General features: G+C 39.7%; 1 protein-coding gene across 1 annotated transcript in view; it reads left to right on the top strand.

Annotated features, from left to right (window-relative positions):
• The window catches only part of PGBD5 (piggyBac transposable element derived 5), a 203554-nt gene extending 191628 nt beyond the window's left edge, over positions 1–11926 (top strand). The window contains exon 7 of the mRNA XM_082251819.1: positions 11566–11926. Coding sequence (XP_082107945.1) covers positions 11566–11761 — 196 coding nt within the window. The 3' untranslated portion in view covers positions 11762–11926. The remainder of the gene's footprint in view (positions 1–11565) is intronic.
• Positions 11927–15602: the final 3676 nt, after the last annotated feature.

Genomic DNA, 15602 nt, shown 5'->3' with positions numbered 1-15602 from the left:
AATACATTTTAGGAGAATAACTGTGAGAGTTAATGGTAGGCGGTCCATATAGTAAAAATGATGTAGAGTCATTCAGGTCATTACAAAGGACAAGGTAGCACTCTTTACGTCTGGAGGAAAGTAAACCTCTATACGGAAAGCCTACTTTACTATAAAAGCTGTAACAATATGGAACCAAGAACTAGATCTGGCCAGATTGTTTTTAAAGATGACCTGGATGCAAAATATAACAGTATACTCATTTTTAGAGATACTGACACCAGGGGTAATTGATCGAGGGAATATCTGATTGCCTCGTGGGGGATCAGGAAGGACTTTTTTTCTCCCGCTGGACCAAATTAGACCATAGGAGTTTTTTCTACCTTCCTCTGGTCTATTTATTTATTTAATTTTTTCTATTAGATTACCTTTTTTTTTTTTTTTTTTTTTTTTTAGAAATATTTATAGTAGAGGGTAGGAAAGGCAGATTCCAAGTATACATACATATAAAAAATAGGAAGTATAAAAAGGATCCTATGACAGTGAGTTACAATTGCAATGGATTCATGTCAAAGAGGACAAAGAAGAGGACCTGAACTAACCATCAAAAAGTAGAGGTCCTGATAAATATCAGCTTTAATGTAAAACGGGACCGGTAAAGGGAGCAGGGGTAAATGTCCTCTAGAGCAGTGTTTCTCAACTCCGGTCCTCAGGGTACACTAACAGGCCAGGTTTGCAAGATATCTGAATCACATCACAGGTAATATCATTTGCTGCTCAGTGATTGCAGTATTCTAGTCTGCATCTCCCCAAGGCAATACTTAAAATCTGGCCTGTTAGTGTGCCTTGAGGACCGGAGTTGAGAAACACTGCTCTAGAGCTTACAGGCTGGCATGTTATAGAATAATTCCAGGAGGTAATCCCAAAACGGGTAAACTTCCAAGATTACTCTATAAGTGATAGAAAACTGCCAAATTTTTACAAATATATGAAAAGACAGGGAGAAGAATACCAGAGAGGAGAGAGAGAGGGGGAGGGTTCTTGGGGGGGGGGGGGGTGTTTAGGGCAGAAAAGTAGGCTCTGAGTTAGTCTGTCTGCATTCAGATGTGAGGACACCATCAACCAATAGAATTCACCTCAATGAGAGACTTCCCTACCCCAGAATAGATAAACGTGTTTCATAATGTCCAGGTGTGCATGTAGGCCTCTCATTTCTCCAGGGTGGTCAAAACCAGGTCCTCCATCTGGTTTAGCTCCTCAACCTTCCTCAACTACAGCTCAATTGTTGAAGGCTGTGTCAAGTGAGGTTCTCATGTAGCAGTGTTAATTTAAAAAAATAAATAAATACAATTTGCAGTAAAGGCACACATTGATTCATTACATCATCTGACTTTTTCAAGAGCCCCCTTCTGACATACATCTTAATCTCTTGAGAAGTCAGTAAAAAGTCAATTTTAACCACTTGCCAACCAGACGCCCAAGTTATATGGCAGCAGATCCCCACGAATTGCCGTACCTGTATGACAATTCGCAGGAGCGATCCTGGGGGCGTGGCCGCGATTGCCGCTGGGCACCCGCGATCGCTCCCCGTGAAGAGAGAACGGTGGTCTGCTGTTGTAAACACAGCAGACCATTATTCTCTCAGCTATAAACACGGAACTCCTGTGTACCTCCTATTTAGGAACACAGGTCTCTGTGTTGATTTCACAAGCCTATCCCCCCCACAGTTATAAAACACCCCCTAGGCTCACATTTATCCCTTTGATCGCCCCTGGGTTAACCCCTTCCCTGCCAGTGTCATTATTACAGTGCATACTTTTAGCACTGATTACTGTAGTAATGTTACTGGTCCCCCCAAAAGTGTCAAAAATGTCAGTTAGGGGTCCGATCTGTCCGCTGCAATGTCGAAGTCCTGCTAAAAATCGCAGATCGCTGCCATTACTAGTTAAAAAAAATAAAATATGACATAAATCTTTCCCCTAGTTTGTAGATGCGATAACTTTTGGGCAAACCAATTAAAATTTGCTTATTGGGATTCTTTTTACCAACAATTTGTTGCAGAATACAAATTGGCCTAAAATTATGAAAAAATTTAATTTTTTAATTTTTTTTTTTAATGGGAATATTATATAGCAGAAAGTGAAAAATATATATATATATTTTTTCACAGAATTGTCGCTTTTTTTTTGATTATAGTGCAAAAAATAAAAATTTCAGAGGTGATCAAATACCTCCAAAGGAAAGCTCTATTTGTGGGAAAAAAGGACATCAATTTTATTTGGATACAGCGTCGCATGACCGCGCAATTGTCCGTTAAAGTAACGCAGTACCAAATCGCAAAAAATGGCCTGGTCATTAAGGGGGAAAATCTTCCAGTTCAGAAGTTGGTAACACAATCCAAAACAATTTAATCAAATAAATATGTCTAAACCATTATAACTAAATGGTTTACACTGACGTGCTCAAAGAGCTGGGGTCAGTTATTTCTAAGACATTTATTGTAATTTTTAGACTGTTCGGTAGCAGTGGATTGGTACAAAGCACATGAGGCTTATTTATAAATGTCATTTCCCAAGTTACTATAAGTAAAAGCATCCACTGGGTTTTTTTTTTTTAAACAGCGGTTTAGAACAGCCTGAAAGTCCTACCTACTGGCTGGAAATGAGAAATACTCATGTAATATTTCATATTCATTTAATTATGTCCTTCATAAATTCAGAAATATAGAAAATATACTAACATACATAGAAAAATGTCATACATGACAAAAGACATGACAAAAATACCATAAGCGTGCTAGAAAATGTTAGAAACAGTAGGCACCATGCATTTATAACAAGCTCACTATACGGGTTGTAATCTGACCGTAACAGTCTCTGTAAATTAATTTTAGATTTACCCAAGTTATCTAATATGAGAATCAACCTAAAGTATCCTTCTAATTTGTATCTAGTCAGGCAGGTTTCTGCACCACACTATGATTGATCAGTCGAATTGTAATGTGTTTGATAAGTTATATACAGATATTGTTGACAAACAATACGTTGTCAGGGGGATGGTCATGTATTTACTGTATTTGACATTTGTTCAAGCTTTTGTAACTGTTCCCCTGAGATACTGAATGTACAAATAAAAATGTATTGATTTAGAAAATCAATTATGTAAATGAAAGACTAAATCCAGAGAGTTGTGATCAATGATTCATTCTCTGAATGGTCCAACTATATAAGAATAATCTTATTCTTAGCCAGGATTCAGTCTTGGGACCATTAATTTTCAGCTTGTTTAGAAATGATATAGAGATTTAGAAAAACAGTTTTTGGTGTAAAATATCTATGGTAGTTGCATTGCCCCTGATTTGACACTGATTGATTAATATTATAAATGGTAAATTAAGTAAAAAATTGACTGATGTTTAACGTTCACTGCATCCAAAGCAAAAAAATAAAAATATTTTACCTGGAGTTTCACTTTAAGAGATCTCATACTGAAATAAAATTTGTGCCCTGCTGTTGCCATATAAAGAATTACCGAATAGTAAATACAATTGGATTCTCTTAGAACTGCAGTTTAAATCAAGGGATATAAGCAGGGCTAATAGTTTTGAGCTACATGATTAGATTTCTAAATGTTTCTGCCTGCCTGGGACCCCTATTTCATGTTTGCTTAGTGATCATAGGCCGCAATCAGGGCCATCTTACCGAATGGGCACATTGGGCAGTTGCCCAGGGGGCTGCACCTGCCCAGCGACCCAGCCAAGCCTTAGTTCCGATTCCCTTGTGCATCCCGCCACCGAACTTAGCAGGTGGCAAGTGCTTATCGGCCCTGCGCTGCTGTCAGGCCACTTGGGCCATGGAGGGGGAGCCCACAACTGCAGGAATGCCTGTCCGCCTCCACCTGAACAGGCACACACAGGACAGTGGAGTCTGACTTGCGTCCGTGTATGTGTTCACCGGACCCAGCTGCCGAATTTAGAAGCTGTCATTAGCCTGGCACTGCTGTACCAATAAATATCGCCTTATCGATAATTTGCATTTTTATTCTCATGTGTGATTGTGTAGGCAGGGCCCCAGTGCACTGCATTGCCCAGGGCCCTTCAATGCTCTTAAGATGGCACTGGCCGCAATAAGAAACAATATGTTATCCCTCTTCAGGGAGAGGTCAGAGTAAAACTTCTAACTTAAAGCGGAAGTATCCATCACCTTTTACCTACAGGTCAGCCTATAATAAGGCTTACCTGTAGGTACAATTAATATCTCCTAAACCTGCAAGGTTTAGGAGATATTCGCCCTGCATGCAGCCGCTGAAACCAGTAGACCTTCAGAGCTCTTTGCCGGGCCCTTGCCAGAAAGTGATCTGCTGCGCGCATGCGCGGGAGTGACGTCATCGGGGCCATGGCCACTCACAGCGCCGGAGCCGCTGAACCCGGAAGAGACACGGAGGGAACATGACAGCTCCCTCAGTGGTGTCCGGGGGACCATGTCGGGGCTTCGTTTTAAGGTAAGTATTTCATAATGAGCTAGTATGCGATGCATACTAGCTCATTATGCCTTTGTCCTGCAGGGTTTGTTTTTTTTATTTTTTTTTCGATGAGGATACAACCGCTTTAACTGATTGCCAGCAATATTGACTCCAGTCACCTGATTGCTTGTGTACCATTTGAGGACCATTTATCACCTGATTGCTTCTGTACCATTTTAGGACCATTTATCACCTGATGGAAGTCAGCAAAGCTTCACCTCGTTCAGTTTAGCTAAGAGAAAATGGCCTTGCAAAGTGAACAGCCAAATTGCCTTTGGTATACCAAACTCTGTGGCATACCAGACACCTTGCTAAGCAAAAAAGATGTCAGGCTCCATGGAGAAGTTAAAGTTTTTTTATGACCATGGTTGGTACTTTGCTCATTCAGAATTCCAATCCACTGCATGCCTGTGCAAACAAACCAGGTTATTCACTGGTGGATTAGGTAAATTCAGGTTTTTCATTCTTTGACACGTTTTTGAAGAGATATTCTTTTTTTATTTTTTTGATTCACAAAAATTGTGTCATTTAGTTGATTGGCATCTTTGTGTTTCAGAAGCATTGAAATTGTTTGGTGGAAACTCTATTGTCAAGCAAAGCTTGTCATATTAATTTAGGGGTTTCTCCTAGCCTATACCTCTAGCACTTTATATATCAGATGTGTAGATTTAGACAGTAAGACTCGGTTCACACTACCGCGACCATAAGTCGCCCCATGACGGAGTGACTTTTTACAGCGACTTTACCGCGACTTCAGAGTGACTTGTGAATTATTTAAAGCGACTTATATGATAGAAGACTTTGTATTTGGCCAATCAGAATATGATGTGTTGTGACCTAATTCCCCCTTTCTGTTTTTTTTTTTACTCATTTCCTCATTGCCCACCAGTGCCACGTATCAGTATCCATCAGTGCCACGTATGTGTCCACCAGTGCCACTGCCCACCAGTGCCACGTATCAGTGTCCACCAGTGCCACTGCCCACCAGTGCCACGTATGTGTCCACCAGTGCCCCTGCCCACCAGTGCCACATATGGGCCCACCAGTGCCACTGCCCACCAGTTCCACGTATCAGTGTCCACCAGTGCTACTGCCCACCAGTGCCACTTATCAGTGCCATGAATCAGTGTCCACCAGTGCCACGTATCAGTGCCGCATATCAGTGCCATGAATCAGTGTCCACCAGTGCCACATATCAGTGCCACGTATCAGTGCCACGAATCAGTGTCCACCAGTGCCACGTATCAGTGCCACGAATCAGTGTCCACCAGTGCTACATATCAGTGCCACAAATCAGTGTCCACCAGTGGCACATATCAGTGCCACGAATCAGTGTCCACCAGTGCCACATATCAGTGCCACGAATCAGTGTCCACCAGTGCCACGAATCAGTGTCCACCAGTGCCGCATATCAGTGTCCACCAGTGCCACGTATCAGTGCCACGTATCAGTGTCCACCAGTACCATGTATCAATGCCACATATCAGTGCCACGTATCAGTGTCCACCAGTGCCATGTATCAGTGCCATGTATCAGTGCCACGTATCAGTGTCTACCAGTGCCACTGCCCACCAATGCCACTTATCTGTGTCCACCAGTGCCACTCACACAGACCAGGCAGAGATAATGGTATATAGGGACTGTAGGCATGGCTGCAATGTGGGGAATGCTTGGCTAATTTTCCTTCTTCTTCCTGGAAAGTCAGATCACAGTCGCTTGACAAAAGATAAGGATCCGACTTGGAGATGACTCCCATTGAAGTCTATTGGCACAAGTCGGATACAAGTCGCCTTGGAGTAGTACAGGACCCTTTTCTGAAGTCGGAGCGACTTCAGTAGTGCATATTATGACGGCTCTCATTCATTTACATTGCATTTGTTATGACAAGCGACTTGGGGTGACTTGAGGGCGCACAAGTCGCCAGACAAGTCGTACTTGTGAGAATGGAGCCTAAAACCTTCACCAATTTTCACTCCTAGGTATGTTATGCGTTCTGTTACAATAATGAATTTTAAAGAGATCTAAATTTAGAGCATATATTTTAATTTTTTAACATCAGCATTGCTATATGCTCAAGCCGTAATTATTTTTGCAATCTAATATAAACTTACTTGAAAAATCTCCCTGCGGCTTCTTCTCTGCTGATTTATGTTATTTACTTTCAAATTCTAAGGACTGCATGTCCCTAACTTTTGCTGTACTGAAGGCACCTCCTGAAACTCCTACTCTCAGCATTTTCTGTTGTTCAGACAGCAGACTTTGTGAAATGTGGGACACACCAGTGCACTTTCACGGGGCATAATGAATGTGTTGCTGCATGCAAGGAATTAAAGTAGAACTATAGGCAAACCTTTTTTGTTCATTTTGGATCGAGCAAGAGAAGGTAATAACCTCTGTCAGATTTTTCTTTGCCAGCTGTGTCCCATTGCAGAGATTTCCCTTCACTTCCTATCTCATAGCCAAGCAGGAAGTGAGAGGAAATCCCTGCAAATTAAGGGATTTCCTTGGGGACCCCCAGGTCACCAGAACTAGTGTCCACATTGCTATATTTCCACTATTACTTTTCTGGGGACAACTCAAAATGTGGGGATTTTCTTTTATTTCACTTTCAATGATAATAGTCAATGATAATGATAAACCGGGCAAACATAAAGGGAGAATTTCCTTACCAGGGGCGCAGACTGCAATAAAAACTGACAAGCATTATAATCCCTCTGTAATCTATCCAAAACAAAAAAAATGTTTTGCGTTTCAGTTATATTTTAAACGTGTTTTTTTTACAAAGTAAGTTTACAGACTTCAAAGTCATTCAGATTAAAAGAAGTAGGCTATAAATATATAAAATTCAGTGTGGAAATGAAGATATAATTTAAAATTTTGACCATAGATACACTTTAGTATTTTGATTCTATTACCATTTAATAGGTAGTATTTCACTCTTTGCAAAGTTAATGCATATGCCTTCAAATTTATTGTAGTCTACAAAAATAGTTTGCATATTTTCGATTTACTGTATAGCTGTGGGGTCTCGATGGGAACAAAATGATATCTTTTGTAAAACAGCAAACACGTTCTACAGTGCCTATGTGAATAACTGGTATGGGAATGGAGTTCAGGTATTTGGAGAGTGGTTCTACAGCTAAATTGAAAAGCATTAGAGATATTGGGCACCCCTGCATGTACCTTTGTGTAAAATAAATTGAAATGACAGACATCCTAGAGTGCTAATGCTGGCAGTTGGGGAATCATGCATGTTTTAAAAAGAACTGTGTTAGTTATCTAGTGAATCCCAGTGCTTCCATAACTTGGAACAGCCATTTTAGATTTATATTTTCAAAAGCCTTTTCAGCATCTGAAGTGACTATGGCTATGTCTTATGACTGAAATGTTTTGGCATGTCCAAGTAGTCTAAGTACCTTGCCTGAATAATTCATTCCTTTTGGAACATTTTCCTATTTTTAAGAACATGACATAAAGAATGAAACTGGTAACGTTTGAAGTTATTTAAAATTATAAAAAGGTAAATCTAAATAAAGTATATGAGCCCATGGCAAGAATATTTTCCTGACACAAGCATGACAGCATACATGTATGGGTATAGGCGCCACCCCTTGCCCAATCTGGACTGGTTATACTGTATAAATTAGTGCCTCCCCTAAGGTGGCATTCTCTTTTTGTTCCTCAAATGCTCAACTAGTTATTACTATGGAAAGAAGATTTTTATTTTTGCCGTCACCTTGCCGGAATTCGTCTGGCCAGCCGCACAGGTTCAGCCTCCCCTGTGACGAAGCTCCCTCCGTTCGGGTGTACACCGCCTCCCACAGGTCCAGACACTGGGGTTCAGGATACTGGTCTCTGGATGCAGGTAAAACAGTTCTGCCTTGTTGTTTGTTGGGACAGATCCAGTCTCTCCTCCCTTGTGAGTTGTGGCCCCATACACTATTGGTTAATCTGGCGCTCTGTGCATGTTTTGTTTCCCTTGCAAAATGTTGGCATTGTTGTTTGGGCGGCTGCCCCCTTCCAAGATGGATCCTTGCCTACTTTCTGTGGCTGTACTGCGGGCTGCCCTTTCTAGATGGATGTGTGGATGGGGATGGTGCCCAGCAGACTTGCGGTTGACAGGAAGCAGCAAGATGGTGTTGAGATAATTTCCAGCTCATGGTACTAGCGACCCGGGCGGCTGTCTGGGGTGTATTGGTGGCCACCTGTTTGGGAATAGAGCCTCTCCCATCACATTAGAGTCAGAGATGTGTGCTGCACAGGTAGGTAAGCTAAACCATAGGCTGTCATGATTATTATTCAGTTAATATGTCAGGCTGCCAAAGTAGGTTAATTTGCTGTTTATAGTTCTATAGTTGTTTCATTGATGCCTCACCGGTGTTGTTTTGTCTGCAGTACTGCTAATGCATGGCCTGATATACAGGTGTTGCCGTGCAAAGTTGAGTCTTTCCTATTAACTCAGCAATGCCTGGCTCTGCAGGTTTGGATTACTGTTTATGCTCTAATACCTGGGTTTGCTGTTTTTAACCTTTGCAGACCAGTGGCCTAGTGTAGGTTATCCTGCCAGGGCTATTGGTCTGTGGTATATTATCCCTTCCTTGTGCTGCTTATAATATAGTAATACTTCAGTATTAATAACTGCTATGTGTTATGGCTGCTATGCGTTTAATGCCTGCTTTTGGCAGCTAAACATTGATGGCTGCTATACGTTAAGGGCGGCTATATGTTTAATGATTGTTATACATTAACCTGTTATGTGTAAATGCTGGAGTGAAGTTCGGTGTTCTGCTTAAGTTTACAGTTCCTTAAGTAATTTGTCTATTACAAATCTATTGGTAATTACTTTTTCTGAGGGGTTAATCCTAGCTCACAATAGCATATACAGTCAGGTCCATATATATTGGGACATCAACACAATTCTAATCTTTTTGGCTCTATACACCACCACAATGGATTTGAAATGAAACAAACAAGATGTGCTCTAACTGCATACTTTCAGCTTTAATTTGAGGGTATTTACATCCAAATCAGGTGAACGGTGTAGGAATTACAACAGTTTGTATATGTGCCTCCCACTTTTTAAGGGACCAAAAGTAATGGGACAGATTAACCATCATAAATCAAACTTTCACTTTTTAATATTTGGTTGCAAATCCTTTGCAGTCAAATACAGCCTGAAGTCTGGAATGCATAGACATCACCAGACGCTGGGTTTCATCCCTGGTGATGCTCTGCCAGGACTCTACTGCAACTGTCTTCAGTTCCTGCTTGTTCTTGGGGCATTTTCCCTTCAGTTTTGTCTTCAGCAAGTGAAATGCATGCTCAATCGGATTCAGGTCACGTGATTGACTTGGGCATTGCATAACATTCCACTTCTTTCCCTTAAAAAACTCTTTGGTTGCTTTCGCAGTATGCTTCGGGTCATTGTCCATCTGCACTGTGAAGCGCCGTCCAATGAGTTCTGCAGCATTTGGCTGAATATGAGCAGATAATATTGCCTGAAACACTTCAGAATTCATCCTGCTGCTTTTGTCAGCAGTCACATCATCAATAAATACAAGAGAACCAGTTCCATTGGCAGCCATACATGCCCACGCCATGACACTACCACCACCATGCTTCACTGATGAGGTGGTATGCTTTGGATCATGAGCAGTTCCTTTCCTTCTCCATACTCTTCTCTTCCCATCACTCTGGTACAAGTTGATCTTGGTCTCATCTGTCCTTAGGATGTTGTTCCAGAACTGTGAAGGCTTTTTTAGATGTTGTTTGGAAAACTCTAATCTGGCCTTCCTGTTTTTGAGGCTCACCAATGGTTTACATCTTGTGGTGAACCATCTGTATTCACTCTGGTGAAGTCTTCGCTTGATTGTTGACTTTGACACACACCTACCTCCTGGAGAGTGTTCTAGATCTGGCCAACTGTTGTGAAGGGTCTTTTCTTCACCAGGGAAAGAATTCTTCAGTCATCCACCACAGTTGTTTTCCGTGGTCTTCTGGGTCTTTTGGTGTTGCTGAGCTCACCGGTGCATTTTTTTCTTTTTAAGGATGTTCCAAACAGTTGATTTGGCCACACCTAATGTTATCTCTCTGATGGGTTTGTTTTGTTTTTTCAGCCTAATGATGGCTTGCTTCACTGATAGTGACAGCTCTTTGGATCTGATATTGAGAGTTGACAGCGACAGATTCCAAATGCAAATAGCACACTTGAAATGAACTCTGGACCTTTTATCTGCTCCTTGTAAATAGGATAATGAGGCAATAACACACCCCTGGCCATGGAAGAGCTGATTAGCCAATTGTCCCATTACTTTTGGTCCCTTAAAAAGTGGGAGGCACATATAAAAACTGTTGTAATTCCTACACCGTTCACCTTATTTGGATGTACATACCCTCAAATTAAAGCTGAAAGTCTGCATTTAAAGCACATCTTGTTTGTTTCATTTAAACTCCATTGTGGTGGTGTATAGAGCCAAAAAGATGAGAATTGTGTTGATGTCCCAATATTTATGGACCTGACTGTAGGTCCATTTGCTGCTTCAATGTCTGCAGATGGATGTGTGGATGGCCACTGAGAGTGTATTAATACTAATGTCCTAGCCAGTACTTCCAGGCATTTATTATGACAACAAACCTACAGCTCATATCCTTAGGGTATGAGCTTACCCGGAGACCAGTGGCTATCATTAAGGTGAGGGTCAGGTAGGTATACTATCCTAGCCCTTAATACCAGCACCACTCCCCAAAGGAAAAGAGGCAACTTGTTCCTTCAACAGTGACTCACATTGTTTTTCTCTTTTCTTCCACCCTATAATGCTGTTGTGTATGAACTAGGCACACAGAGGCTGTCCAATCTGCAGTTTGGCACTTCTCAAATGACCATTATGCTCTAGGTGCATAAAAATGTTGCTAAGGGTCTGTGCATGTATGGTGCAGGGGGAATATTGACTGCATTTAAGGTCTAAACAACCCCTTGAATTTTAAACCATGTATTAAAAATGTAATGTTATGTGAATGTTTTAATTACATAGATATTCCTAAACTGTATTTTTCTTTTTATTCCAGGTATTTTATTTCACACAAACCAAACAAGACTTGGCAGCAGGTGTTTTGGTTTGCCATAAGCATTGCTATTAACAATGCTTACATCCTCTATAAAATGTCTGATGCTTACTATGTAAAAAGGTACAGCCGGGCTCAATTTGGGGAGAGACTTGTGAGAGAGTTACTTGGATTGGAGGAAACTTCACCTCAAGATTGATCCTAGGCTTGTCTTAATCTTCAGCTAAATTCCTTCAAAAAGGACATAAAGCCACTACTCTGGATTGGTATTCAGGGATTTCACTCTCAAATATGCCAACCAACTAAATACTGCGATAAACCGAAGACTAAAAATTTGGACAAACTATTAAACATTGTTCAGTGAGCTTTGTGTCTCCCTTTTCTAATAATACCTGGAAATACATGCATTTTAAATCATGAAATTCATAACTGGAGAGGATATACAACATGAATGGCGTATCATTGAAATTACACTCTTTTACATTAAATCGCAAGTCTATAAGTTTGGAACATAAATTTTGCCATTAGATTTAATTGTTTTCGATTTCATTTTTGTTTAAACATATAAACTATTAAAATGTTGGTATTTTGATAGATTTAATTTTCTTAAATGACAATTGGGACTAAAAAATAAATAAAAAAAAACCATATATTAATAAAGCCAAGTACAATACTATAAATAAATAAAAGTTCAATATAGAAATAAGTCCAAAGGAGTTTCTAAAGAACTCTTAGTAGCGCAGTAAAAGGATGATAAACCTTATATGAAAAAAGTGCAAAGAAGTGCTTCAAACATCCATTGATGAATGATATGTAAACATATCCAAACAGTCTCTAATTGTCCATAAAATGTGAGGGATCCTTGAAGGGTGCTGATATAGGACCACCTTAGGGTAACACCACCACCAGTGCTGGGATATGGCTAGAAAACTCACTCACCAGAACACAATGCCTGACCACTCTCATGGACTAGGCAAAGACAGCATAGGTTTAAATGAGGGTAAAACCAACTCTCTCCTGGCAATCCTGGTTCTTGTACGGATAACTCCTCTCATTGGCATATGGATAAAGAGATAAAAAGCACTCCCATAGCGTGATAACGTTTATAACAATTTATTGAAATAACCATAAACCATCACACTCACATAAGCGTAGATCAAAATAGGCAGAAAACAAATGAGTCCAGAGTCTGGTATGCTGTATCGCTATCCGAAAACTCCTTCACCCTCAGTGTACAATTGTTCAGTGGACGCCGTATAGCCACGCCCCGACGCGGCGTTTCGTCATTTCCGACTTCCTCACGGGGGCATGGCTATACGGCACGGCAGTCCTATTAAGTAGGGAGCTCCGTCACCCGCCCACCTCCGGAAAAACCGGAAGTTGCGCGTGTACCGGAAATAGTCATCGGCTCGTATCCTTCTCCACACCGAGAACTGTCAGCAGAGGCAGACCGAGAACGTTCATACTATCCCCTCTGCATTACTCCACACTTAGCGATATCGGTCACACAACATCTACCGATCGCTTCAACCATATTTGACCTAAATATGGGTACTATTAAAATACATAATAAAACATTTTATCTGGGTAATAAATCCCCATATAAAACCAATTCCAAATGCAAGCTGGATACAAAACGATTAGAAATGTAAACAGCAAACCATGTTGCCAGCGTAAAATGGACCTAGTTGCCAGTCAAGTACAATACTAGTATGGTTTACAATGTCCAATGACATACCATGCAGCTGAAGGTTATATATTAGTACTTCACACATTCTAAACTGCTGATTGCTAGATCAGTAGGCAGTAGGTCACAAGACAGGATGAGTCATTACTTGCTCCATTCCTACTTAGTTTAAATATCCTGCGTATTTTATTTTATATTATATATGGTGTTTACAAGAAATATACAGTTATATAGTGGATATTATTATGAGATTATATAAAGGTGGTTTCACAGTTATACTCATTAAGGAAGAATGTGCCAGCTTTCAGGGATAACACATTATATTTGTTGGTTTTATAATATGAATATGATATATCACAGATATTAGACTAGATCATCCAATGAAGGGTGACCACAGTATGTGTATCAGTTTGTCCTTGAATTCTAAGTCAATCCATAATTCAAATGTATTGCTTTTTGGATACAATGGGCAGAATATGAGCCTTGAAGAACTAATTGTTTCAGTAAAAAAAAAAAAAAAAAAAAACATGATGTAAAGTTAAAGAAAGTTCCAATACAATTTACAATTACAATGAAGCAAATCCATAATAATTTTGCAGTAAACACATTCTTGCAGTGATATATGGAAAATACCATTACATAGCGCAGTACTATTCAAATACTATATTTGGGTAAATATGGGTGGTACCAGATGGCTTGATTTTAACCAGATGTGTGTAGAGGTGCAAAATTTAGTAGACTGAAATGTTCTACTTGAATGCAATAATATTTGTATGAAGACTACAGACTTTTTTTTCATTGTTTTTTTCCATTCCCTTCAGCTGGTTGATAGCCCCAGTTGGCAGTAGTAGAAATTCTTGCTATAGCATTTTCTATTGTCATGCCTGACACCTTTAAATACAGAAGGACAGATTAAATTCTGATTTATTAGTCTTTTGAAATGCTTAGGGGAAGGTCATGGAATATTTTCATTCACAGGAAAGCTTAGGAAACGAATTAGATCAAAGGCTTTGACTATAGTAAAGGGTTTTGATTACAGTAATGTTTACCAATACAATTTAATAGACAATACCAATTACTTTGATCACAAAATGTTAGGTAAGAGTCAGTTCAGCATGGGTATTATGAAACTGTTTATAAATTCTGTGTGCTGGCATAAAAAATAGATTAATACTGCCATTGGATAGAAACAAATATTAAATGCAATATGTATGTTTCAAGTTATAGCTGTAAATGGTATTGTTTTACTAAAACAAAAAGGATAATTTATCAATGTGAAGACCGCAGGTTTTTGGAACTGTGCGTACACTCATTTTATTTGCTATTGTACCTGTAATGCAGGTCAAGATTATGTGCAAGTTGGTATTAATGAAAAAAAAAAAAACCCTGGAAAAATAAGGATATTCTTTGTTTGATGTGGACTATGTATGTGATGAGCTTAAGATGAAATAAATAATAAATGACATTACATTAAATATATTACACTGATATTCAAGGAAAGGCTCAAGCCTTTATTTAATAATGCTGAAAAAAGGAATAGTTAGCAACCCATGTATTTCAACAAGGATTATTAAAAGATGATTTTTGGGGGGCTACTGCACTTTGCTATATATTAACTATTATATGTTAAATAGATATCATAACTTCAAGAAGGCTATTTTGTTAGGCAATATTCATTTTTCTTGTAGCCACAAAGGATATTAGTGCACCATTATTGACTACTACTTTCAGGATTACATAGTTACATAGTTAGTCAGGTTGAAAAAAGACACAAGTCCATCCGGTACAACAATAAAAAAAAAAAAAAAAACAGTATTGAAAACCCTACCATACAATCCCATATATACAATCCTATACCCGCTGTTGATCCAGAGGAAGGTGAAAATAAACCCCAGCAAAGCATGATCCAATTTGCTACAGCAGGGGAAAAAAATTCCTTCCTGATCCCCCGAGAGGCAATCAGATAATCCCTGGATCAACTTTACCTGAAAAAAAATTTAGTACCCATTTATATTACACCTAGGAAAGAATCCAGGCCTTTTTCAAAGCAATCTAGTGAGCTAGCCAGAACCACCTCTGGAGGGAGTCTATTCCACATTTTCACAGCTCTTATGGTGAAGAAACCTTTCCGTATTTGGAGACGAAATCTGTTTTCCTCTAGACGTAAAGAGTGCCCCCTTGTCCTCTGTGTTGACCTTAAAGTGAGCAACTCAAACCCAAGTTCACTATATGGACCCCTTATGTATTTATAAATGTTGATCATATCCCCCCTTAATCTCCTCTTCCCAAGAGAGAATAAATTCAGTTCCTCTAATCTTTTCTCATAGCTGAGTTCCTCCATGCCTCTTATCAG

This window comes from Pelophylax lessonae, assembly GCF_965119305.1.
Source record: "Pelophylax lessonae genome assembly, chromosome: 3".
NCBI classification, from domain to species: domain Eukaryota; kingdom Metazoa; phylum Chordata; class Amphibia; order Anura; family Ranidae; genus Pelophylax; species Pelophylax lessonae.
This window is presented reverse-complemented; position numbering and strand designations above follow the sequence as displayed.